Source organism: Meles meles, chromosome 16, assembly GCF_922984935.1.
Source record: "Meles meles chromosome 16, mMelMel3.1 paternal haplotype, whole genome shotgun sequence".
In the NCBI taxonomy this organism is placed as follows: Eukaryota; Metazoa; Chordata; class Mammalia; order Carnivora; family Mustelidae; genus Meles; species Meles meles.
In genome coordinates this window covers 54,654,450-54,681,483 of record NC_060081.1, presented here as the reverse complement: position 1 = coordinate 54,681,483, position 27,034 = coordinate 54,654,450, and the positions used below count along the sequence as shown (strand labels likewise).

At 54.4% G+C, this 27,034-nt stretch overlaps 1 protein-coding gene across 4 annotated transcripts in view; it reads left to right on the top strand.

Moving 5' to 3' along the window:
* The window catches only part of SIRPA (signal regulatory protein alpha), a 38,986-nt gene extending 15,928 nt beyond the window's left edge, over window positions 1-23,058 (top strand). For 3 of the 4 annotated variants that reach the window (XM_045980649.1, XM_045980650.1, XM_045980647.1), the window contains exons 3-9: window positions 2,316-2,672; window positions 5,723-6,043; window positions 6,633-6,971; window positions 9,087-9,194; window positions 12,104-12,128; window positions 18,556-18,607; window positions 20,526-23,058. In XM_045980649.1, coding sequence (XP_045836605.1) covers window positions 2,316-2,672; window positions 5,723-6,043; window positions 6,633-6,971; window positions 9,087-9,194; window positions 12,104-12,128; window positions 18,556-18,607; window positions 20,526-20,780 — 1,457 coding nt within the window. In that variant the 3' untranslated portion in view covers window positions 20,781-23,058. The remainder of the gene's footprint in view (window positions 1-2,315; window positions 2,673-5,722; window positions 6,044-6,632; window positions 6,972-9,086; window positions 9,195-12,103; window positions 12,129-18,555; window positions 18,608-20,525) is intronic. The other variant, XM_045980651.1, reaches the window with a different exon arrangement.
* The last annotated feature ends 3,976 nt before the right edge of the window (window positions 23,059-27,034 follow it).

Below are 27,034 nucleotides of genomic sequence, written 5' to 3'. Positions count from 1 at the left end.
CCCCCAGCTCGCACTGTCTCCCGGATATGCCTGGGACAGCTCCATTCAGCCTCAGCCGAGCAGAAGCTGAGAGAGGGGCTTGGTCGGGGAGCAGGTGAAACCCCGCCTTCATTCATGAGTGCCTGCGTTCATTGAGCGTATACTTATGGGGGGCCCAGAGCTGCCAGACACTCTTCCAGGCAGGGGGTTGGAAACCGTTCCTTGTGGATGCTGCATCCTGGTTGGGGGGAAACATGACAATCAAGGATATAAATGTTATATGTGTGATAATAACGGGAACAGACACTGAAATCTACCCAGCGCCTACAAGGCAAGCGCTTATGTCCTGCCGTGCCCTAGTGCCCAGGACAGTACTGGGGGGTGGACGCTGGTACCCCCACTTTGTGGATGATGGGATGGAGGCCCAGGGAGGGTGGGTGCTGGGCTGGCTAAGAGGGGACTGTTACCTGTGCTCTCTTCAAGCGGCATTTCCAGTTCCTCCAGTGGCCCAAGCTGGAATGCACACACGTTGGGGTGTGCTTGGTGGCTGCTTGCTGTTGGCAGGTGCCTCCAGTCTCTGGAGGCTGGCTCTGCCTCTGGGAGCCTCCACCATGTGCCGGTCACACACCTGGCCAGCAGCTAGCCTGAGCCCCTGCCCTCTATGGGCGCTGGTTTCCTCCCTGCACCAGGAGCGTCGGGCAGCCGTCTGGCTGCAGCTCTGCATCTCGGGCCCTTGCCGGGAGAACAAGGAGACCCCCAGCCCGGGAGTCAGGCGTGAGATGATGGGCACAGGGGTGGAAAGGCGTGTTCTGAGGCCCTGGGCTTGCCGGCAGGGAGGGCAGACTGGAGTCCGTGGGCTTCCGGTGGTGCCAGGCCATGGGTGGGTGGCGGGTTCTCCTGCCCGGCCACAGCCAGAGGGCACTGGCTGCACCCTGTCCGGTGTACAGGGCAAAGGTGGCCTAGGGCAAGGTGTCAGGATAGGACAGGGTCACACTACGGGTCAATGAGTGACCAGGAGGAGACAGATTGACCTTCAGCACCTATACCAGCTGCCACGACCTCATGTCTATTTTTTGCACTCTCTTCCCCCACTCTGACCCCTGTGCTCACTGTCCCTGTCCGTCCACCTCTCCCCCTCTACCAACCCAACCTGGCTCAGAATTGAGCCCTGGGAGTACTTGGACCTGAGTATCTTGCCAGCTTCTCTCGGCAGCTTCCCACAGCCCAGTTGCCTTCCTGGCTGTGCCCCCCAACCCCATCGTCACCACCATGTCCTCTGTCCGGATTCCCTGCCTCACGGGCCCCACTGCTCTCCAGTTTGGGGCTCAGGCCCCTCCCCTCCACCACCCCTAGGAAGCTTTCCAGGGACCCAGCCAGGATTCCTTGAGGCCTGACGTGCATCCAGACCCTGTGTGTCCCCAGCACTCCGGACAGCCTGGCCCGCAGGCGCATTACCAAGGGCGGGCGGGAAGTTCACACCACAGACCCCCCTCTCGTTTATTTGTTGTGTGATGACAGTAGCTTCCCTGTGCCTGCCTGGTATTAAGTAACTTCTACGTGTCATTGCATTTTCTTCTCTGAACAAAGCAGGGGGCTAGGGGATGCTCTGCCCATCTTGTAGCTAAGGAAACAGAGTCTCAGAACCAGGGGACAAGCGGGGGTCATGTGTGAATAAAAGATGAGCCACGTTTCAGGCCACCTCAGATGACTCTGAAGACCTGTCCCCGGCCAGGGTTGTTGGTTGGTCCTGCCAGAGACCCACTGAGATGGGGTCACAGAAACTGATTGACAAATGAGGAAACTGAAGCTTGAGAGCCATGAAGGGACCTGCTCAGACTCAGGGCAGCACTCACATCCACATCCACATCCACGTCCGGTTGGATGTTCTTGGCCCAACTGAGGGCCATCGTCACAGAGCAGTAAGGTCTGAGCCAGGATTCAAATCCAAGTCCCCCCGCTCCACGACTCCACAGCCTGGACCAGCCACAGCTGCTGGTGGCTTCCCCGCTCGGGGACTGCTTCCTGGGCCAGGCCCCAAAGAACCTAAGCTCCCCGTAGAACCCCACGCACACCGTGCTGCCCCCCCACCTCTGAGCCCCTGCCCCTCTGTACCCTTTGTCACAGGAATGCTGTGCCCCTCACATCCTGGGAAGTTCAGAGCCCAGCTCAGACCTGACTTCCGCAGAGGCTCAGGACCTCCGGGGTCTCCCATTACAGTCTCGGGCGAGGGCCGCTCCCGGTGCGCACTCGGTCAGGGAGCTGTTGTGGGTAAACACATGAGGAGATAGGCGGGATCACGACAGGATGAGTAGACGACTGCTCTGTTTTCCCTCCAGGTGTGGCCGGTGAGGCGGGGCTGCAGGTGATCCAGCCTGACAAGTCAGTGTCTGTCGCAGCCGGACAGACAGCCACTCTGCGCTGCACCGTGACCTCCCTGCTCCCCATAGGGCCGGTTCAGTGGTTCAGGGGGACAGAGCCAGGCCGGGAGTTAATCTTCAGTTTCAAAGGAGGCCACTTCCCCCGAGTAACAAATGCTTCAGACAACACAAGGAGAAACAACACGGACTTTTTCATCCGCATCAGTAACATCACCCCAGCAGACACTGGAACCTACTACTGTGTGAAGTTCCAGAAAGGGACCCCTGATGATGTGGAGTTTAAGTCTGGACCAGGCACTCTGGTCACTGTGAGCGGTGAGTATGGCCTGGGCCTCCTTTGTCTCCTGGTTGTGACAAGTCAGTAAGAATGCCCTCCATTTTCTGGGCAACATCTAAGAATCAGGCATTGTGGTGGGTGTCCCCGACTTCAGCCCTTCCACGGATCAGGGAAGTTGAGGCCTGGAGAGGTCCTGATGCTTGCTCAAGGCCCCTGATAAATGGTGGGAAAGTCTAGAACCCCAGTCTGTGGGTCCACAATTCTCGCCTTTTCCAATCCTGAGCAGCCCTCTGGTCCAGGGATGAGGGACTTGCCCAGTCACATGACCCAATCTTTCTCCTGCCTCCAGAGAGTGTCCCCTCCATGTGACTGACTCTTCTCTACTCAACACTTACTGAGCACTTGCTGTGTACAGGCTCTGGTTTGTGTGCAGGGGAAACAGAAAACAAAACAGGCAAGGGCTCCTTTCTCATGAAGCTCACATTCCCTTCCCTTCCTGTTGACGAATGCACCTAGGGCAGGGAGGTGGGACATGTCTCCCACCCAGCTCTGCCTTCCCTGCTCTGTGACCTCTGATGAGTCGTCTGCACATTGGGCCCAGTGTTCTTGTCTGTCTGTGACAGCGTGACCCCACACTGAAGGGGACTGAAGGAGGCCTTAAAGCGCCCAGAGCAGGGCCTGACACAGGATCAGTGTCCCAGGAGCGTAGCCAGGATAGGCCCGAGCCATGGGACCTCGGCCGGGTCACTTTCCCTCCCAGACCTCGAATGTAAGTGGGGTTTGGGGGGTGATGGGTGCCTTGCAACCTGGGCTGCTCATTAGAATCACCTGGGAAACAAAGATCCCCAGCCCCCAGCTCCCCCTTAGATATTCTGACTGACTTCATCGGACATGAACCTGGGCAGGTGAATTTTTTATCTACTCCAGGGGACGGTGATGTGTGGTCTGGGCTGAAGAGCCCTAAGCTGGGGGTTCCCCGAGGTCACAGAAGAAACTGAATTTTTCTCCCCCTTGTTCCTGGGGCCAGGAGAGAAGCTTTTTGGTGGGTGAGGTTTCACAAGAACCTGTGCCCATGACCACTGTGAGCGGAGTGGCCAGGACATCCTCCCGAGGAGCACACCTAGGGCCAAGCAGCTTCCTGCCATCCGACCAAGGGAGGGGACCGCGGCACCCTGCTTAGATCCCAGCTTCATGACCAGGGGACCTTCCCATCCTCCAGCACACGTGCCCCTGAGCAGGGGCTGGGCTCCCCGCACACACTCGCTGCTCAGCCCCAGAGACCTCCCTGCCTCAACACACCCGAAACGTCCCGGCCAAAATCTGCCCTGCCTCTCTCAGACACGCTCCCGGCTTTCTGTAAATAGCTGCTCTGCGGGAACACGCCTGTGATCCCATTTGTGTTTTGGAAGCCATTTCGCCAAACTTGCTTCCTGAGGGGATGATTAAAAGAAGAGGGAGAGAATCATAATTTGCTGGTTTCTGTCGCTTTTCTCATTTGGGGTTCTGCGTGGCAGCGGCGGGGAGCAGGTCTGGGGACTCTTCCGGTGTTCCCGCCAAGCTTTCGTTTTGTCTTCTTACTGCCTAAAGGACAAATAGGTAGTTTCAGAAGTGGTTAGGACCAGATCTTAGGATAATAATCACCGGTGTTGTTTATTAAGCACCTACAGTATGCCATGTTCTGCATTTTATGTACATCCTCGCTGGTCACCTACGTGGTGTTTTGACCCACTTTGTACCAGAACAGACACTGAGGTACAGGAAGAAAGAACAGAGAAGCTAAACTGAATCAGGGTGTGTGAGGGTGGGGGGAGGTGAGATGAACTCTGCCCTTTATTCGGCGTGCCTTGGGCCAGCCATGTTCCTCCCTGAGCCTTATCCCCCTAAGTGGGACCATCCTGTGGCCCCCCGAAAGGGCTGACTGAGGGGTGAAGGAGCCGTGGGGTGAGGAGGAATCAGCCCTGTGTCAGGTGCCCAAGACGCTGCCCATGACTGGTCGCTTGTCCCTCCAGGGGCATCTAGGCTGCTACTGGTTTCATGACTGCCCTTACTCACCTGACCTCAACATGTTCCATGTGTTTTAGGAAACAAGTTAAATATTTACAAATGTAAATATTTGTAATATTTTCTATGTGTATTGTAGAAGGTGTTGGTAATAATTAACAATTTGGAGATACTCTATAGAACCTTCTATGGGTGAAATAACCCCTCCCCCCTTTGATTCACTGATGTGTGTGCTCTCAGGACACCTGACGGCTTCTCCCTGCTTGTAGTCCCGTGTCTCTGCCCTTAAAATTAACTCATGATTAAGAAATTAACCAACTTGGGCTTTCTCAGCACTCAGTGATCTTGATTTTCAACCCAAAACAGACCCAAGAAAAGAACACAGTTTCAGAAAAACATCCCTTCATTCTCTCCCTCTTGGATTGAGGGATGGCACAGATGAGGCCCTATGGAATATTTGTGGAAAGATTGGAAACTAGAGCAAATTCGTAAATACCTGAACAGAGAGCTCTGACTGTAGATCAGGTTTGGGATAAAGATCGATCTGTGTTTGTTTGGTTCTGAGAAGCATTTTCAGTGTTTTATTCAAAGTGAAACTGGTTCCATTCCCTTACCTGCCCCTCCCTGCAACCCCGGGAAGGAGAAATGCCTCCTGTCCCATGTCACAGAGGGAGAGCCATGCTGTGCCACGGCCACACCTGTGGTCAGCTGGCCAGCCTGGTTCCCCTCTCCCCTGCACGGACTATTGAACTTGTTGCAAACCTCAGTGAGGTTTGCAGGGAGGCGGCTAGGAATGGTTGATGCCAACAGACCCATCAGAAATGTCCTTCCTGTGCCCAGATTGGTGGGAACTCACCTGGCAGAGAAGAGAAGGGGGGACTTGAACTCAGGCCTGGAACTGCACCTGGCCCTGCCCCTGACTCAGAGTTCAACTCTGGAACCTTGGGGCCTCTTCCGTGCAAGGAGAAGAGGACGCCGCCCTCCACACACTATCAGAAGGGCGATGGGTTCTCCACAGCACCTCACACGTATCCTGAGCGCTGATGACCACAGTCATGCTCACTGTTCACAACTGCTCCTCTTGTAGCCAAACCCTCTCCCCCCGTGGTGTTGGGCCCCGCGGACAGGGCCTCGCCGGAGCAGACAGTGAACTTCACCTGCAAGTCCCACGGCTTCTCCCCCAGAAACATCACCCTGAGATGGTTCAGAAACGGGAATGAGCTGGCAGCCTCCCAGACCAGCGTGGACCCAGAGGGAAACAGAACGTCCTACAGCATCTCCAGCACAACCAGGCTGGTGCTGGCCCCGGGGGACGTTCGCTCCCAGGTCATCTGCGAGGTGACCCATGTGACTCTGCAGGGGGGCCCTCCTCTTCGTGGGACTGCCAACCTGTCTGAGGTCCTCCGAGGTAGATGCCCCTCCCCCCCACACCCAGCCCGGGTCTGGCCCCCATGTCTCCGAGCCTGCTCCTCCCCCGCTCCCTGCCCCAAGCCCTCCATTCCCTGGAGTCTGAGCCCTGGCAGACCCTCCAGGTCACCTGCACCTAGATGTGCCGTCCCCTCCTACTGTTTCCATGGCCGCTGCGGGGTGAACACCTACCATGTGCCAAGCACTGCGCTCGGTGGTTTCCTTTACTCTGCCATAGCAATTCCAATTATTGAGCACCTGCTGTGCTCCATGCCACCGTGTGCTTGGTGGGGTCATTTGTTTTGCTACATTTATTCTATTCCAACTGTATGCATGGGGCTGAAAATCTTGATTTCACTCATTCTTAGCCTATCAGGAGCCATCAGTCCTTGACACCTACTGTGTACCGGGCACTGTGCTTAGGGATTTCATTCATATGCAAAGACTCCCCTCAGTGTTTGAGCACCAGCTGTATGCCTAGCTCTGTTCTGGGTGACTCCCTTGTTGTGTCGGGGAAGCTAAGTTCTCGAGCCCTCCCCCGTGGTCCATCTGTTCCATGCGGTGAGAACTTCTGCCCTGTGCTGTTTCAGTTCCGCCCACCTTGGAGGTGTCCCAGCAGCCCGTGTCAGGGGACCAGGTGAAGCTCACTTGCCAAGTGAAGAAGTTCTACCCCCAGCGCCTCCAGCTGACCTGGCTGGAGAACGGCAACGTGTCCCGAACAGAAATGGCCTCAAGGGCCTCAAACCTCGTAGAGAACAAGGATGGGACCTTTAACTGGACGAGCTGGCTCCTGGTGAACTCATCCGCCCACAGGGAAGACGTGGTGTTCACCTGCCTGGTGCAGCACGACGGGCAGCCCGCGGTCACCAGAAACCATACCCTTGTGGCTTCAGCCCACCAGAAGGACCAGGAAACCCATAAAACCCAGGGTGAGGCCTCAATGCCGGCTATCCTGGCACTTTAGATTTTATGTTTCTTAACATTAAAAGTAGTAATTCACATTTATTATGGAATAATCTAGAGGTCTGTAGATACGAAGTCGAATTTTACAATAAGTGCCCCTCCCCCAAAGCCCACAGCTCAGCAGTGACCGCTGATAAGGGTCACTTTGTAGCTCTTTTTTTTTTTTTTTAAGATTTTATTTATTTATTTGACAGAGATCACAAGCAGGCAGAGAGGCAGGCAGAGAGAGAGAAAGGGAAGCAGGCTCCATGCTGAGCAGAAAGCCCAGCGCGGGGCTCTATCCCAGGACCTTGGGGTCATGACCTGAGCCGAAGGCAGAGGCTTTAACCCACTGAGCCACCCAGGCGCCCCTCTTTGTAGCTCTTTTGACAGAAGCGTGCATTCGAGAGAGACCGGGGGAAGGACACTGGCCTGTTCTAGCTTCCTGCCTCCTGCTCCTGCACCTGACAGGGACTGTCACCAGGCCAGACTAGCTGTCCCTCCTGCTGTTCTTTCTTGCCTGGGCTTTGTCTCTCTAGCTGCCTTTGCAAGCCTGCACCTCTGGAATGGGATAGGAACCCTAGAACCTTTGTGGCTTATCTCTAGTAGAATCATGGCAGTGAAGAATGACCTTGCACAGACTCTGATACACGTGCAGCTGTTTCTGGGGGACGATTTCCCAAAGAGCATTTCTAGACCAAAGTGCATGCCCGATGAAGACGGTGACAGCCTTGCCGTTCCCCTGTTCCAGTGAGAGGTGTCAGTGTGATTTTCTCAGCCCTCCCAACCTGTTGTCGACCTCTCTCTCTTCTTTCTTCAAAATAGCAGCACCTCGTTGGCATTTTGGTGCCACTATGGAATGTTCCATCCCTTGTCTTTAGCAGAGCTCTGCCTTGCACCTGACCGATCTTTTGAATGGATCACAAAAGAGACCGTATCTTTCCTCGATGCAACCTATGACTGAACGGAAGCTCTAGGAGCCTTGGGGCCGTGGCAAGGTGTCCCTTTGATGTCACTGATGCCTGGTTTTCATAGGATGAGCACTATACTAGCAGACAGAACCTGTGAATTTCGACCCTGGCTCTGTCACAGACATGCTCTGTCACAGACATTGGACAAGTCAGTGCCTCTCTCTGGGCCTCTTGGCTAGCTCATGGCAGTGTTGAAGGAGATGCCCTTGGCCTCCAGCTCTGAGACTGAGCTGCCAGGGATCATAGCTGTCTTGTTCATCATCGTAGCTTCAGGACCTGGCACCTAATAGACACTCAGGAAATGCTTTTAGAAAGAATGAGTGAGTGAGAGAGTGAGTTGGTTGATTGTTTAGTTAGTAAGTTAACCCTCAGAGCTATCCAACAAGGTAAAGATTATTATTGGCCTCAGTCATACAAGAGGAGGTCAGTATGTACAGGGAGGTTTGAATGCCTGGCTCAAGATCACACAAGCAGGTGCACTGACTTGAACCCACGTCTCTGCAGCTCAGAGCCCTGCGCCTGACTACCCACAGTGCTCTAGGGCAGGATCCCTCCGATCTGTGCCCCAGCACCAGCCCTACCCACGCGGTCTCTATTGCATCTGACCTGGGGTCCCATCTCCTCTGCCCCGGTCCCAGGCACAAATGAGTAGACAGCTCTTGAGAGCTCTGTAGAGTCCAGTAACCAGCTGCACACGTCTGCCATTGGTCACCATCCCTTGACAACCCGCCCCCAGCCTACATGTGACAGCCAGTTACGACTCGGAATTCCAGACAGACCTGGGCCGCCGTGGTGGCCACTCTGGTTCATTCCAGATGAGAAGGAACATGTTTCTGTGCCTTGGGAGTGAGATTTCTGCCCCCATCCTGAGGCCAGGGTTCCTCCATCACCATCAGCCAGGAATGCTTTCCCTCCTGGCCACCTCGGCATGGTTTTTGCATGGGGACCACACAGGCGACCCACATGGGGAAGTGTGTGCCTACCCATCAACGTGCCCTTGTGGCTCTGAACACGTATGGCCAGATGTTCTCTGTTAATGATGCCTACCTAGTGGTGAAAAGGGGTGGTGGGTATTAAGTTTCACTGTTTTTAATTTGCATATGTGAAGCCTCTGTTCCGTGTGGTCCCTAGACAATAATGACAGCCGGAGCATCTTCATTGTGGTGGGCGTGGTTTGTGCCTTGCTGGTGGCTCTGCTGATTGCAGCCCTCTACCTCCTCCGGATCCGACAGAAGAAAGGTGCGTGCGTTCTCCTCTTCCTCCCCAAGAGCTGGCCCCTGGGCTGTCCTTCCCAGAGGGAGAGGCCACGAAGGTGCTCTGGGCTAACGTAGCTTGAGCCATGAGGGAGTCCAGTTACTTCCACAAGAAGCCCAGCGGTAACAGTGTCAAGGCTGGCCCAGCACCTCCTCCTTCCACCCCCTCCCCCCCACCGCTCTGTGGGTCCCTCCCTCCATCCCACCTTGTGATTGCAAGATAGCTGTCACTGCTCCAGGCCTCCCATCCTCCCAGGACCACTACCAAATTGGGAAGCAGGGAGATGCCAGGACGTGACTCAGGAAGGAAACATTATTTGCTAGGAACCCCAGCAACGTCTTCTTTCCTCTTACCCATCCAGGTACATGCCCAGCCTCTAGGCGGGAGGCTAGAGGAGGTGGGGATCACCAACACCTCCTCCAAGACTGTTGGGAAAGATTAAGTGGGCCATGCCATGTAAAACGTTCAGGGAGTGCCTGGAACACAGCAGGTGCTCAGTAAACGTTAGCTCCTGTTGTCAGTATTGTATGTGAGCCCAGAAACAGGAACCGCCTTCCTGGAGAACTGTTGTCACAGTGGCAAGGCACACAGCCTTTGTGCAGCAGGAGGGTCGAAGGGCAGATCTGGACGTCATGCCCTCATTTGTGTGTGGAGGTGCTGTGGCCTCTGACTTCAGAGTCAGACAAACCAGGGTTTCGCAGCCTTGTTCTAGGTTCTAAACAATCGCATTGGCCTCTGTGAGCCTCAGTTTCTGCATCTGTAAATGGGTATAGCAGTGCCTCCCTAGGAGGAGAGTTACAAAACACCAATGAGCGCATGTAAAATAACATTCTCAGACCTCAGAAAATACATGCTCCCTTTGCCACTCTTGGAGGAGACGATTTTAAGCCAGTGCTTCTGAAACTTATTTGACTACGAGTTACAGAAACACATTTCATGTCTCCACTCGATGCACACCACACTCCTGTAGATAAAATTGGAACTCTGGTATTTTCTTTTCTGTCAGATTCTATACTAAATTCCCTTTAAAAGGCTGTTTGTGACCCACCATATGCCACAGATCGCAAAATGCTGTCCTGAGCTGCCTTTCTGCAGCCAGACCCCGGGGCTGGGCTCCGATGGGCGTGGTGTTCATCAGTCACACGTCTCTAGCACCCCCTCCCCTCTGCTCCCCAAGCTTCCCTCCCTCCTGGACTAGCTGGCAGGACTCAGCTGTGAGTACTAGCTGAGCCTTAGCCACCCCCATCCAGGAGGCCCCACCTTTTGGATTCTGGAAGAGGTTTCTGTTAGGTAATCTACCCGGTGGTTTTCCCCTAAAGTCCAAGCCTTCACGTCACACAGGAAGGGCAGAGAAGCAGGCTCCCCCGCCCGCTGAGGGTGACAGGCCTGCCCATCGGAGGGCATTCATGGTGGCCGTGAGTGAAATCCCAGCCCCTCTGCAGGGGCTCGTCCCTGGCCACCATGTCAGGCATATGCACCCTCGTTACTGTGGGCTTGGGCCCGGAAGAGGGATGGGGCTTGGAGAGCTGCAGACACTGCTGAAGGCCGCCCAGCCCCCAAGGGATGGGTCTAGTTGTGCTCAGAGCCCAGCTCTCACATGCAGGCCCTGGTGACAGTGACAACCCGTGCTCTGACGTGCCACGCACTGTCCTCACCACAGGCCTCTGCAGTGGTTTTATTAACCCGCTTTTACAGAGGCACAGACTGAGGCATGGAGAGGCTATAAAATTTGCCCAGGGCCTCACAGCTGCTAAGAGGTGGGGCCAAGATTCAAATGTGGTCTGTCTCCAGGGACCACGTCTGAGAACCACTCTGCACATCATCTCTGCCTTAACGAGATGACCCTTCGCTCCTCATTGGTCCCTGGAGGGGAAGGGTCTGCCCATCCTCTACCTCAATACCGGCAATGAAATGTCCTGATTTCAGCTCTACTGCTTACCAGCTGTGTGACCCTAGGGAACCACCCAGGGTCTCTGGTCTAAAATGGTTGGTGATTGGTGTCCCAGCACTCTGCAGCCCATCAGCTTCCATTCAGACAGTGGATGCTGAGATGCAGCCTTCCCAAGGCTACCTGCTCACCTAAAAACCCACTACCTGCCCAGGCACCAGGCGCTCACCTGGCAGGGAGAATTTTTGTGCTGTGGAAGGCTCTAGCCTGGCCAAGTGTGACTTCTGCAAAGGTGTACAGGTTGCTTCTTAATTACAATTTTACAGTGGGATGGGAGGGTCAGTTAGTGGTCAAATCCCAGCAGCTTCTCTGTGGGATGCCCCTTATCATAGGTTTAAATTCTCTGAACCAGATGGATCCTTTCTTCCCGCCTAAGATCCTTTTTTGCGACGTGGTAACATGAAAATAAATGGATGTCCAGCCCAGCCCTGTGAGCTGGAGAGCTGAAATCCAAGCTCAGAGAGGGGACATGACCCAGCCAAGGTCACACAGCGAGTGAGTTGGGGGCAGACGTGGGATTTGCACCTGCTCCCCCAACTCTCACTCTGCTAAAATCTATTCCTCAGCAGTGAAGGGTCCTGATAGGGACCCAGGCTCCTACAGGGTCTCAGGTAAGGTATCTGGTGAATGGAGGTGAGGCTAGACAGACGCAGGGCAGTCGGCCCCTCCTGGACTGAAGGCTGCTTGGGATCGGACCTCAGCAACCCCCAGAGGTGGGAAAGTGGGAAGGCCCAGACCACTGGTCCCCCTGATGGAAGATACTGGACCATCCCACTGGAGTGGCCATGGGGGATTCCTGTGGTTCAGAGGAGGTGATTTCAACAATTCCTCACAACCTCCCTGGAGGCAAACCTTTGCACTCCCCCCTCCCCCATCCGCGAAAAGTTACATAAGAACAGTGTGTTTCTAGGTTAAATAACTGGTTTGGATTTCTTTTCTCTTTCAGCCAAGGGCTCCACTTCTTCTACGAGGTAAGTGCGCTGCTGGGCGAGGAGGGCGCTGTATTGGGTGGGTGGTCGGTTGACAGCCCCCCAAGCTGTGAAGCACGATCCATGCCCACTGACCCCCATTCCCATGCGGGGCAGCCTTGCTATTTCTCTCCTGTGTAAGCGGCTCTGCCAGGTCCGTGTTTAATAATTGTCTTGAGTGAGGGGATTTGAAGGGATTTCTTCCGCATGCGGAGGCTCTGATGTCCTGTCTGCCGTCTGCAGACAGTCCCATTCGGATGGTGGCGGAAAGCTGCTATCCCCACACGCAGCCCCAAGATCCAAGTCGCGAACTTTGCTCTTCCCTTCTGTCATTCTGTGTGTGTTGTGGGCCTGGGTGCAGGTGGCCCTGGGAATGCCGGGACAGGTAGGGTAGAAACTGGTCTGCCCTCCCCCACACCCCGGACCCGGCAGCCGAGGGCCTGCTAAAAAGCAGGGGGACGGAGACTGACTGGCTAGCTTAGGCAGGGGACAGGGCCTCTGCTGAAGAGAGGACGTGAACAGGGACTGAGCCAAGGAGCTGTGAAGGGGGATGGGTCTGCTGGGCAAGAGAGCGGGCATGGCCAAGGCGGGAGGCCGAGAGAAGGAGGCCTGCGTGCTGGGGCAGAAGGAACGGGAAGGGCAGGAGATGAGACCAGGGAGATGCAGGTCCATGGTCTCAGCCCAAAGCCATGCAGCCAGGTTGTGATTAATTCAGACTTCCCAGCTTTTAAAGGAAAGCCCCCGATATTTGCCCCCAGCGGAGAGATCCAGAACCCCATAATCTACCACTTGAATGGACCTGCCTGGAAACAACAGATAAATTGCACAGACACGCCCCGCATGGGCCATAAATAAAAGCCATAAATAGCTTCATGTTGGTTCAGGTCAGGTTTTGCTAACAAATGGGTTGTGCAGATCTTTCCCTTTTTTTTTTCTTTTTCTTTCTTTCTTTCTTTCTTTCTTTTTTTTTTTAAGAGCTTTGTGGATTTCAGAACTGCAGAGTAGGAACTAAGGTTCTGGAGTGGAGACCAGCGGTCCAGGCTTTGACTCCCAGTGGGACAGGGAGCCATAGGAGGGAGACGATCTGACTTGTGTTTTAAAAGGACTACCGTGAGCGACGTGTGGGGAGCAAGCTGTGGGAGGTGAGGGAGGGGACAGGGAGGCCCAGAGGAGGCCACCGCAGGGGTCCAAGCCTGTGTTGGTGGCCTGGACCTTGGGGATGGGATGGCAGAGGAAGGGGCAGATGCTGGATGTAAAGTCAAGAGGACTTGCCGATGGATTACAGACTCAAGGACAGTCCCCAGGTTGGGGGCAGTGGGAGTGCCGTGTGTGTGTGTGTGTGTGTGTGTGTGTGTGTGTGTGTATACGCCAAGTACATTCTTTTCCAAGGGCAAGATTTCACTTCTTTTTTTGTGTGTTTTTTAAAAGATTTATTTATTTATTTGACAGACAGTGACCACAAGTAGGCAGAGAGGCAGGCAGAGAGAGAGGAGGAAACAGGCTGCCTGCGGAGCAGAGAGCCTGATGTGGGGCTCGACCCTAGAACCCTGGGATTATGACCTGAGCCGAAGGCAGAGGCTTTAACAAACTGAGCCACCCAGACGCCCCCCCCCTTTTTTTTTGTTTTTGAAGATTTTATTTATTTATTTGAGAGAACATGAGTGCTGGGGGTCGGGGAAGAGGCAGAGAGAGGGAGAAGCAGGCTCCCCACTGAGCAGGGAGCCCGGTGGTGCGGGGCTTGATCCCAGGACCCTGAGATCATGACCTGAGCCAAAGGTGGACGTTTAACCGAGAGAGCCACCCAGACACTCCAAAACTTGACTTCTGTCCTTTGCCTGGAAACCTTCAGTGGCTCCCATGGCCCTCGACAGCGTCAGCCGCGCCCCTGAGGCCCTCAGGCCCCTCTCGGTCTGGCCCCCACGGACTTGGACAGTTTTCCTGCCAGCTACTCCCCAGCCTTCACACTGCGTGACTCAGCCACGCTGCACGCCCTTCACAGCCTCCCACACGCTGTGTCCTCGCTCTCCTCCCAGCCCTCACGTGCCGGCCTCTCTCCCTGAGATGTGCTCCTGCACCACTCAGAGTTTCCGCCCTGCCAGGGGGGGCAGCAGTCACCATGGGCTCTGCCAACAGCGCCCCTTGGAGTTGTGCGACACGGGAGCTCAAATGGGCACCCCTCCTTTCACCTGCTTATCTCCCGCCCTTCCCCTGGGCTCAGCGAAGACATTACCCCCCCCCCCCCCCCCCACACACACACACCCAGGGACAGGGTCCCATTCTGGCAGTTCTCCTGGTGCCCGTGCACTGACAACCACAGTGTATCCCAGCTGCCTCTGGACCTGCCCTAGGCTGGAACCCACCCCCAACCCTCCCACCCACCGCCACCCCCATTAAGGACAGGGAGCCTTTCCCTCAGGTTCTGCTGAACCTGGCACTGTGCCTAGAACGGAACAGGTGCTCGGTTAAGGTTTGTGGAATGAACCAAATGGACGAGGAATGAAAGAAAGCCATCCCAAACCATGGCCCCAATCCCCAATCTCTTCCCCTTCTGAATCCCTAAAACTCTCCTTCTCAGTGCCTTCCCAGCTGCAGATACGGAAGGATCGTTCTTTTTTATTTTGTTTTTATGTCATTGTTTTTTGCTTGTCTTAACTTCCCAATTAGACCATAAGTTCCTGAAAGGAAGGGACAGTGTCCATAATAGTAACGACACTGTCAGCAGCTAACATCCATCAGGCACTTCCTGCGTCCCGGGAACCGATCTCTGTCTTTTCCTCTAGTGGCCCAACAGTAATTTTAATTATAGCATAAACCCTCTGATTTACTCTCGCCCCATGTTCATTGAACAGAGCTTCTCAAACTCAGAGCGTGCAGCAGAATCTCCCGGATGGCTTGTTAAAACACAGATTACTGGGGGCCTCCCCCTCTCCCCACCAGAGTTTCTGATGCAGGGTTTGCGTTTCTAACAAGTTCCCAGGTGGTGCTGATGCTGCCGCTTCCAACCCAGACTTTGAGAACCCCTGTTCTGGAAGGTTATTCTTGTCACAGTGTATGCGGAGGAAACTGAGGCTCAGAGAAGTCGTGTGACGTTCCCAAGGCCCCACAACTGGCAAGTGCCAGAACTCGGGCTCCAGCCCAGATTTCCCTGCCGCGGGAGCCCGTTGCTGCTCCTCACTGCTCTCATGCCTCCCACTGCTTACTTTTTCTTCCCCAGAGAAGCCAACCATTTTCCGCTTATGTTTTATTTTTCCAGTGTGAACCTACCAAGGGAGCCGTGAGATTGCTTGCTCCCTTTCATCTCCCTAAACCCAAGCGCTAGCTGGTGAGCGGGGATGGTGGTTCCCATGCAGCGGCCAGCTTCAGTCAGCCGGCTGGGATCAGGCACTTTCCAGGAAAGGCGGGTGTGGATAACAACCGAGCACCTTTGGGAGGGTGCTGAGGGTGGGTGCCGCCTCTTTGAGCTCAGAGGGCCCTTCAGGTCTCAGGGCTGGTGGAGGACTGGGTGTCTCTAACTCCCCGGGTTAGGGACGTACCGGTAGAACATTGTCTGTAACCTTTCCCGGCTCGGATGGGAGAAAAATAGGTCTCTGCTCCCTTAATTGGGCACTGGGGCTCATTCGGTCAGCCGTTTGTTCACTTGTCAGACATTCACTGCGTTTATTCTTGGAATACTTAGGGCTTCTCTGATTCTTTCATTTATTCGTCTGAATTGAGCCCAGCTCAGCGCCTGGTCTTAAGCTAGGGGGGTTTGAAGGAGAGCAAAAAAAAGACACTCACCCTAGTCTCGTGGCCCTTTTGATTCGATGTTCATTCATTCATTACTCTCTTTAACAAATATTTAGGGTGTGCTGACAGTGCCCTAGCCCGTTACTGGGTGTCAGGGCTCTAGTGTGGAGCTCACGATCCATCAGGAGGGAGGTCACCAAACAAGCTGGGTGGGAGGTTAATACACGGTGTCATAGAGGTACTGGCTGGATAAAACAGAGCTAGGCAGGGAACAGAGCTAGGCAGGGAGCAGAGCAGGGTGTGGGCTGCAGCAGGCGGTCAGGGAAAGCTGGTGTCTAGAGGTGACATTCAGAAGGTAGCTGAAGGACAGGAAGGCTCTCGCCACGGGAATATCTGGGACAAGAGTGGGCCAGGCAGAGGGAACAGCCAGTGCCAAGACCCCAAGGCAGGAGCAGTTGGACAAGTTCAGGGAACACGGAGGAGGCCAGGGCAGCTGGGCTGGAGCAGGCGAGGGGAAGAAATGGGAGACTAGAGCATTGAGCTGGGACCAGCCGCGCAGGCATGCCATTCTGGATACAGAGATGGATTTCATTGTGCGGTGTCAAGGGGTTAAGGGTTTTGAGCAGAAAATGACATGACCTCACCTACACCTTTTCCACACAGAGAATGGAATGCTGAGGGGCGGGAACAGAAGCAGGGACACCAGGGAGGAGGCTCTCCAGGAACCTAGGGAGCTGGGATGGTAGTGGAGGAGACTTGAATAGCTGAGTTTGAGAAGGATTTTGGAAGCAGAGTCCACAAGCGTTGTGATGGGCTAACATGGTTTGTAAAGGAGGACAAGGGAATCAGGGATGAATTCCATTTCTTTAGCCTGAGCCCAAGGATGGGTAATAGTAGTGCCATTATCAGAGATAAAAGAGACAGACACAACAAAATGGATAATTGCGTCTCATCTGCAATATTGATCTGAAAAGAGAGGAACCCAGTGTTCTAAGAATGGAATTTGAAGTCCGGTGAAGGTTTCCCCAAGAAAGGACTATTTGAAATAGAATCCGAGGAAAGAGAAGCACTGAAGCAAATGAAGATGCAAGGAGGGCTGCCTGTGCAAAGGCCCAGGGGCAGTCTGAATGTCTTCATTCCAAGTCACTTTTACACACCTCTACCCATGTGCTGACAAAGCATGGCAGGCAGGCGGCAGGCGGGAAAATAATCAAGGAGGCTTGAAGGTATCCTGGAGGGGCAGCCCAGCCAGCCCAGTGCTGTCAGAGAAGCTCTCCCAAGAGAGTGACACCATAGTTAAGTCTTAAAGAAAGCACAAAAGTTAACCAAGAGGAAAAGCGGTGGAGAGCGGCCTTCCAGGCTATTGTTGACACAAAGTATGTCTCATTGAGTAGCCATTGTGAAATACTCGGTGGGTGGATATGTGGGTAAATAAGGTCAGGCAGTGAAAGGGCCTGGCACAGTCCACAGGGGCCAGAGCACACGGGGCTTATGATGGGTTGATTAGTGATGGGTTTTACTTGAACCAGAGGCTGTGGGGAGCCTTGGAAGGGGTGTGGATAGAGCTTCGTGATCTTCCTTAGCAGCCGGTGTCCCTGCTCCCGGAGGGCTGTTTCTGTGGCCACGTGGGGCTTGTCATGTCCCAGAACTGCTCTCAGAGCCAAGATCTCGTGCCAAATCCATTAATAACCCTGCTGCCAAGCCCCATTGCTCATTTCTGACATTATCCAGGCTCACATCCCCAGAGTTGCCGGCCTGAGAATTTACACAACTCCTGTAAAACCATGGCTCCGGTGTGCTCACCACCTTGACCGTGACCCTGCAGTGAGCCAAGCCACGGCCTCCCATTACAGAATCAAGTGCATGAACAGCTCCTTTGATTAACCAGGACACTGTACCTTCTCTTTTCTTCTTCTTCTTTTTTTAATGCTAAGACCTAGATGTGTAGAATATAGAACGTGTAGAAAATATGGGAATGAAAAGGGAAGAAAAAAAAATCCTCCCAAAGACCACTGCTGTTAGTTAGCATTTTTACTATGTTTCCTTCCCGTGTTATCGGTACATTTTTAGAATCAAGATCAAACCACAGAGAATGTTACCTTTTCACTTATCACTTTAAGGTAATCATTTGTGATAAAAAAAAAAAAAACCCTCATAAGCCTTTTAAATCTTTATTGTGAACCTATCCTAATTTCCTAAACCAGTCCCAGTTGGCAGAGCTCTAACATATAAACCTTCCTCCCTGTCCTGCTCTGTGACAAATGCCTCCGCGCCTAACGCTTTTTCTATATTTTGAATCCCCCCCCAAAATGCACACTTATGAGTCAAAAGATGAGGACACCTTCCAAGCTCTCGATTTTGCCAAGCTGCCTCCCAGCAGGCTTATATGGGTTTGCCCTTCCCGCCAGCAATGTATGAATGTGTCTGTTTCACCATACCTTCCCCAGCATCCGGTATTTTAACTTTTTAAAATCCTTGCCGGAAAATGTAGGTTGGGGGGAAAAAAAAAAAAGATAAGTGCATTGCTTAAAATTCCTTCTCAGTAAGACTGACCCTTCGGTCCAAACATTTGATAAATCCTGTGTTTCTGTTGTGATTTGCTCCACCCATATGCGAAATGGAACGAAAATGTTATTCTTACCGATTTGCATGAGTACTTGAGATAGGGAGGATATTTTTATCTGTGCGTCTCTTTCCTTTTTAGGTTGCATGAGCCCGAGAAGAACACCAGAGAAATAACCCAGGTACAGTCCTTGGTGAGATGCCCTTCCTGGGAATTTCGATGGTGTGATTTCCTTCCCCTCAACCAGAGTTTCAGCTCCTGTTCTAAATTAAGACTCCTTCCCCAGAGCGGGGCAGGGGGTAGGGGGGTGGGGAGAGTCGGGGAGACTGACATTCCTAATGTCCCCCTCGTCCTCTGCGCACACTCTCCCTCTGCCCCAACCAGGAGAGAATCACAGTCTTCTTGACCCAATACACCCACTGTACAACTCCAGGGGGCACTGTCCGCGGTTTGCTTCCTAATTGCCTCGTGCAAGGGCGTCCTCCCTTTCTGGCGCTTTCTCCTCAAAACTGCTGATGCAGTGGCGCGGGCAACATGGCTGGTCTGATTCTGAGAAGCCTAGCCCTGCTTCTCGCTGGCTGATGCTGTCAGACCTTGGAGGCAGAGGGCTTCTCCGCCTCTTGAAATGAGACAGGCCCTGCCCTGAACCCGAGAGCAAGAGAGTACCAGCTGTCCTTGACATTCCCCCGTCTGTTGTCATCGCTTCAGACACAGTCTGTGGTTGAGAGTCAGGGCTGGTAAAAACACAGCGTTTGTAGCCCTGAACACCGCGGCCTGCTCTCCTGACCCGGTCAGCCCGGAGGGCTGGGTGGTGTGACCACAGCTGGAGTCCAACAGACTTTGGATCCTTTCCAGCTGTGTGACTTTGACCCAAGTATTTAACTTCTCTGGGTCTCAGTTGCTTCACTTGTAAAATGGGGTAAGTAATTCAACAACAGACTGAGTGAGGCCTAGAGAAGGTGCTCCATGCGACGGCATGGAGCCTCCAAGCCCTCAGAGGTTGAGCTCTGCGGTCACACTGTGCACCAACGACAGCCAGTGGCTGCCGCCGCCCCCTCTGCTTCTACGGTCGGGGCAGGGGCGCAGAGGGAGCAGAGCTGGTAATGCGTGATGAGTAATTTGAAGGCGGCTGTTGTGCATGGCAAGACGAGCACGTGGGAGACCTTCGGGTTGGCTAGGTGGCCGATGATGGCTAACGTTTATCGAACATACGTGTGTCGCTTGATAGGTGCCAGGCTATCTAAGAGCTTTACCTGGGGGATCATATGTGATCCTCACAGGGACCCTGGAAATGCGATTATATCCCTGCTCTACAGATGGGGAAACTGAGGCCCCCAAAGAGTTTATGTGAATTGCCTGAAGTCCCTCAACTAGAGAGAGCCCAAGTGAGACTCAAACCCTAGGCCTCTTAGTGCAACTGCTCCCTGGGGGCTTGTTCCCATGCGCCTCTCTCCTCTGTCTCCCGGATCCCAGCTTCACCCTGAGTGAGGCTGAAATTGCTATCCGTCCGTCCATCCATCCATCCATCCTTTCAACACTGATCGGGCTTCTTCAATGCCGGCCTTGGTTCCTGCATTCTAATTCATAGTGAATATGTGTTGATGAAACCAGTAAGTGAATGACTGTGTCCACCCACTGCGGGTCGGCGTCTACTCCGACCCCCAGACAGAGTCTGCCGTGGGGGATGGGTGCCGTCATGAGTTGGGGAAGCACAGGGCGGGAGCCCTGGAGCCCGCCGAGGGCAGGGTCTTAGGATAAAGCACTGCTTGTGCTGGAACGTGTGAGGTGGATTAGGTTTCATGACGAGGAGAAAGGGGTCGGACACCAGGCAGAGGAAGGAACCCTGAAAAGGCAGGATGAGGTTCGGGAGGAGGGACACTGAGGCAGGGCTGTGATGTGACCGGGCTGGCTGAGTTCAGGAAGCTCCTTCAGGCTGTGCAGGGCCTGGAAGGGTAGAGCTAGAGGTAGGTAACCTGGGCCAGAGAAGAGTGGGGCATGACTCAGGGCTGAGCCAGTGGGGCCCAAGGGGAGACAGAAGCAACCAGCCTTGGTGCCAACAGGCGGATGAGTGGCTGGCAATCCCAGAATGAACGTCTCTCCACCACATTTAGATCCAGGACAACAATGACATCACCTATGCAGACTTGAACCTGCCCAAGGGGAAGAAGCCTGCGCCTCGGGCCGCCGAGCCCAACAACCACACAGAGTATGCCAGCATTCAGACCGGCCCGCCGCCCGCGCCTGAGGACAACCTCACCTATGCGGACCTGGATATGGTCCACCTCAATCGGGCCCCCAAGCAGCCAGCCCCCAAGCCCGAGCCGTCCTACTCGGAGTACGCCAGCGTCCAGGTCCAGAGGAAGTAAATGGGACCATGGTCGTCTCTAGGGTCTGTCCTCGCGAGCCTTCCTGTCCCATGTGGGACAGCTGTGATGGGGACAGCCAGCCCAGTTCCCAGAGGGCCAGGATGGCGCAGGCCCCGGGACCCCAGGATGAGGCTGGCTCTTGTTTCCCCGACCCACTTGGCTCTCCAGCATTTCCAGGGCAGCCACCGTCCTCCCAACATCGCCACACATGGAGGCCGATGGTGCCGGGCCAGCCAGGGGACCGATCTGGGAACTGGCCAGAGCCGTCAGGGATCCAGGAACCCTCATGCCTATCTCCAACGACATGTGGGTCTTGGTCGTGGTCTTGGAGACCCTGACTAACCCCCTTGATGTTCTGCAGCCTGATCTTCCAGGGTGAGGAGGAGAAAACCCCACCTCCTTTCACCACCACCCATCTGGGGCTTGGGGAAAATGTTCCCTTTAGATCAAACCGCCCCATCCATGGAGAAGCTGGTGGGAAAAAAAAAAAGAAACCTCTGGGACCCGCATCCCAAGACTTGGTGAGATTGCTGCCAATGTCCTAGCCTTCCCATCCCTGGACTGATGGAGGCAGAGGCCCTGGGGGAGGGGAGGACCCTCCAAGGAACTCCCATGCAACCACCTCCACCACCACCACCACCAAGGACTGCATAGCAAAACCCTTCTCCTCCTGGCGGCCCTCCGAGACTCCTTGAGGACCCATCATCCCAGCAGTGACGCAACACGTGGCCCCTCCTCTCCTTTCTAGACCTGAGCTTGCTTCCTCCAGCTAGCACTAACTCAGCAACATCTCGCTGTGGACGCCTGTAAATTATTGAGAAATGTGAAATGTGCAATCTTGAAACTGAGGTGTTAGAAAATTTGATCTGTGGTGTTTCGTTTTGTTTTTTTCTTAAAACGACAGCAACGTTATCTTGGCTCTTTGTCATGTGTTGAAGTCCCCCGTTGGGTCTCGTGTGATCTAAGGTTTACTGCTTGGTGGTCCTGGAGGGATCCTCTCACAGCAGAAATGGAGTTCCTGCACGACCCAGGCCCCGAGGTTGCGGTGTGGCTGCTCCGTGGAGACGCTTAGCCTTCTCTCTCCAGGACGAAAGTGGCCATGCTCTCAGCCAAGCCACGTGGCCGGTACTGCTGCCTTCCGTGCCCCCAGCGTGCTAAGCCCAGACCTGCCCAGTACTTCTCCAGGCTGCGTCCTTCACAGGGCGAGAGGGAGAGAGGAAAGATGCCTACCCCACCCCCACTCCCTGCCATCCCACAGGCACTGGATGCCATGCAGGGGAGGGAAGCTATGCCTGGCTATTTCCCCACCTGTTAGTGACTGCTCCCTTTCCAGCTCTCCGAGCTGACCCCTGCTAGCGGAATCTTCCATTTCTGCTCTCAAACGCTTTCGGGATCAAACTGGAATAAATGCAAGACAGCCAGGAGGTTGGGCAGATGCTGTGACCTACCACCCCTGACCACCCCCACCCTTCCCGTGGGGAGTGGGGCCTGGCTAAGCCCAGGGCCAGCACGTGCGGCAAGGCCTGTTTATTCGGTCTTCACGTATAAGCCACCGACTCTGCGAGCTGAGAGGTTCCTCTTTCCTGCACCCCTGGGTCCAGCCACTCGATGCCCCACAGGTCCCAGGCCATCGGAATGAGAAGCTGAGGCACCTTGCCCATCAGCAGGTCCCACACATGGAACACAGAGAGCTCAGCTCGGACCCAGTTCTCTGGGGACAGTGATTTGGCGCTTTACGTGGCGGCGTCCAGGAATCGGCTGAGCCAGCAGGCCACGTGGGCAGTTTTGGCCCGATGAGCCGAAGTTTCTCTGCAGCATCTGGGAGCGCAGTGGCCCAGCCACCTGGCTCGGGCCGCTTCCAAATTCCGAAAGGTTGGCTTGTAAACCTTAGTCTCCCTCGCTTCTGCCCAGAGAAGACACACGTGTCGAGTGTGCGCGAGTGTGTGCACACACACATGCACACAGAATCTTAAGAGAATGTTTTCTTGGTGCCATTTTCATTTTATTTTATTTTGAATTTTGGAAGGGGAGTAAGGGAATGAGGCCAAGAAAGTTGTGCGGCTTTAGCTCCGGCCTGGCAGCCTGGAGATTCCCGTACCTTGTGTATTGAACCCCAGGAAAAGGAAGAGGTCGAAACAACACTGCAGAAGGAGCGTGGTTTCGGGAGTTTATTTTAAGACTGCTAGGAAGGAAACAGGCCCCATTTTGTATATAGTTGCAACTTAAACTTTTTGGCTTGCAAAATATTTTTGTAATAAAGATTTCTGGGTAACAACGACCCTTCTGGATGTTGAGTGGCTTTGTCTTGACGCGTGTGAGCTCCCCTGTCCCCGGGAGCCGGGCAGAGGTTGGCATGTGGCCCTGGGGCTTGGAGACCGCAGGGTTTGGGTCTCTCTCTTGGGTTTTCTAGACACAAAGACTTCGTTTCCCCTGGCTCAGAGGAGTCGGCAGAAGGTTGTGCCCCAAAACACCTACATAAGCCGAATTCCAACAGAACCGTGTTTGAATCCCAGCTCTGCCCCTCTGCAGAGTTCACACAGCTCGCCTCCTCCCGGAGACTCAGACTCGCCGTGTCATCAACACAGTGGCGACAGTCATGCCGGTAGCCAGGGTTCCTGTGCAGATCGAAGGGGGCCGGGGCTGCCGAGCCCCATGCCTGGTGCGTGGCAGGCCTTCACTAAGTGTTGGTCCTTCCTCCCTGCCCTAGACGTTGCACAGCTGGGACTGATCGCCCCTCCCCACCTGTGGGATCTTGCACAAGTGGGTCACCCTCTGGGAACCTCACTTCCCCCTTGACTGACCGAATGCAGAAGTCCGGTGCTCGGCCTAGAATATCCTCGCCAGATGATTCCTGGCAAGTGCTAGCATATAATGCTCGTGTAAATGTTGGCTTCCTTACCTCTCCTCCATGGGAATACTCATAATACTAGTGACGATTAGATAATGACGGTCATATGATATTAACAAGTGGGGCTTACTGTGTGTCAACATTTGACCTTGCTGAGCTTCAGTCCTCACAATGGAGGTAGGAAATATTCCTGATCTCGTGAATAGGGAAGGCACACAGGGTCACACAGCTGATGAGGGCTGTCGCTGAGACGCAGGCTCCAGCTACGTGACCTCAGTGGGCAGCTTCTAACCCCTGAGTCAAGAATTGAGACCTCTCGTGTTGGCACTGGCCAGGTCAGATGGGGAGAAAGATGCCGGTGCTTCCCGGTTGTTACCTTATTCAGTCTCCCCAGCCCCCGGATGAGGGGGAACTCTTGTCATACCTATTTTGTGGATGAGTAAACTGAGGTCCAGAGAAGCTAAGTCCTTTCCCCAGAGTCCCCTGGCAAGAGCGAGTCCTTGAACCCAGAGTGTGGCTCTTCCTCAACACATCCTACCGCCTTGTTCACTTCTCATAGTGGCCAGATAGCAGGGGCTGTGCCCATTTGGCAGGGAAGGAAGGTGGAGGAACAGGAGACTTGGGGCACCAGGCCGAGCTCACTCAACAAACCTGCAGTCGAGCTGGGACTTGTACTTGGGTCCGCAAGCCCATGTGGAACCATCCCCGAGCCTGGTCTGTGATCAGAGATCTAAGGCATCCAAGGCAAAGGAGCCTCCCACCAGGCTCAGGGAAGTCACCTGCCTCGCAGGCCAGGCCGGAGAACTGACAGAGAGCTCAGCCCTCAGCCTCCCTCGGGACCCAACCTGGGAAATCTGTGTGCTGCTGGCCGGGATCAGGTGTTCAAGGCAAGCATCCAGGCTGCGTGGGCGAGGAAGTGCCTCGCGTTTTCTGGGAAAGTGGGGGATGATGGACAGCGTGTCCGGGCAAGGAGACTTGGGGGGGTGTATTTCATGCAGCACCTGGGCCCTGCCTGCTCCACGACCCAGATCTCCAGGGCTGCGGGTTGGCAGGCAGAAAGTTGATGGGAGCCAAGTGACCCTCTTCCTGCCCGCCAGGAAATCAGTCCAGCAGTCGGTGTTTATCGGGTGCCTCGTCTGGTCCTGTGTTGTGCAAAGGAGAACCACAGGACCCCACTGCACCCCCCACCCCCCATGAGGACTCAGGGGCCATTTGCGGCCCCCCACCCCGGCCCCTTTTACATGATCATCAGGAAAATCTCTGCCTTCTCTGCAAGATTCTAACACCCAACTGTGAAAAACTCCGCATGTTCCAGCAAATTCCCAACAGCCAAACTTTGGCCAAGGTTTGTTTATTTAATTTTTACATAAGTACTTTTTAACGTATCAGATGGTCTCCTAAACTCTGTACAAATATTAACTTATTTAAAATCAATTCACTCCATCCTCTTAACAAACCTAGAAGGTAGGTAGTATGATTATGCTCTGTTTAATAAAGACATGGGAGCAGAGAGAGATTGCCTGTCTTGTTCAAGGGGCCATTGTCCAAGAAGTGGTGTCACCCTGGGTATGGGTGGGAACTGGATGGGCGTGCAGAGCGCGGGTGGGGGAGGTGGTTTGCTGAAGACACAGCAGGGGACACAGACGGTGGGAGCCAGGAAATGCCATGTGGTCTCAACCACCAAAACATCCGAGTATGAGGACAGCCCCGGTCGCCTGCCTGGTCACCGGCCAGCTCTCATAGCCTCGAGCTTCCCTGGGGCTCTGCCCGGCACCATCACGTGTCTCTGCTGCCCCCAGCCCTTAACCATGGCACTGTGCTTGTAGGGGCCTGGGTTTGTTTTCTGAACACGGGATTTTGAAATGGAAAATGGTTTCCAAAAGAGACTTGTACCCCAGATGTTCGGAAACAGGCAAAATCTCAGTGACAGATTGGGGGATGGGGGCTGTCCTTGTAGGGAGGCAGCAATGGGGACCAGTCTGACAGGCCTTCTGGGGTGATGGGATGCTCTGTATCTCCATCTGAGTGGGGCTGTGTGGGGTGGGGGGGTTGCGGATGCAAAATTCCATCCCGTGCACATTTAACATGTCTGCATTTTCCCGTGTGTATATTACACCTCAAAAAAGACAGGTTGTCCCCCAGGGGCTTCAACCCTCACCCTCGACTTCAGATGCCTGCCCCAACCTGACAGTTCCGGGGCCCAGCCCCAGGTGAGGGCTCTGGGAACACTGTCGAGCACCTCAGAGAGATGGCCTCCCAGAGACCAAAAGAGCACACAATACGGGGAAAAGAAAAAGTGCAACGGGGAAGGCCAAGGCTACAGGACAAGCCATTTCTCCGACATCATCCGTCCGCTGAGGCTGCCTGACCGACTCCCCCCACGCCCACACCCCTCATCCTGCCACCCAGGCTACGGAGCCCTCTGCACAGACTTCACCCTGTGACCTTGGGCAAGTGGCTTCATGTCTGAGCCTCAGTTTATGCTCCTGGAAAATGGGATGGAGTCTTCCCCTCTGGGTTCTAGTGAATATTACATAGAGAATAGACAGAGGACCCTTTGCAACAGCGTGGGACAGACAGCCGTCCACATACTGATATTCACACTCACACACACACATGCTCACATGTTCACAACCCCCCCGCCTGCAGGCATTCACACACGCATTCACACACACATGCTCATATTCAGACCCACACAATTCACACCCCCACACACCATGCATTTACACACACATCCACACTCCTGTACATTCACACTCATGCTCTCACACACATCCATACACACAAGCACACACTCCCCCCACATACACACACACACTCACACACACATTCACACCCATTCACCAAGGCCAGATTCTCAGAGGAGCTCAACGGTGATGGGCCTCCCTTTCTGGGTGAAGCAATATTCGCAGCTCCCTCCTCCCTCATTAGCCTGGGGTGGCACCCTCATTTTTTTTTTAAGATTTATTTATTTATTTATTTATTGACAGAGAGAGGAGACACATGGCAAGAAAGGGAACACAAGCAGGGGGAATGGGAGAGGGAGAAGCAGGCTTCCCACTGAGCAGGGAGCCCGATGTGGGGCTCCATCCCAGAACCCTGAGATCATGACCTGAGCCAAAGGCAGATGCTTAATGACTGAGCCACCCACACGCCCCTGGGGTGGCTCCCTCTTACCAACTTTGGGGAATCCAACACCTAGCCTGGCCTTCAGGCTCCTCTTCCTCACCCCCCACCTGACCTCTTTAAGGATACATCCTGCTCCTCTGGCCAGTCTAGTCCCGCCAGCTACCAGCTGGAGCTACCTTTGACTGCCCCCTCCCTACAGTGAGTCACCCTCCCTCCTGCCTGCCCCCGAGCCAGACCATGAGCTCCCCAACACCAGAACCAGAACGTCACTTCCTGC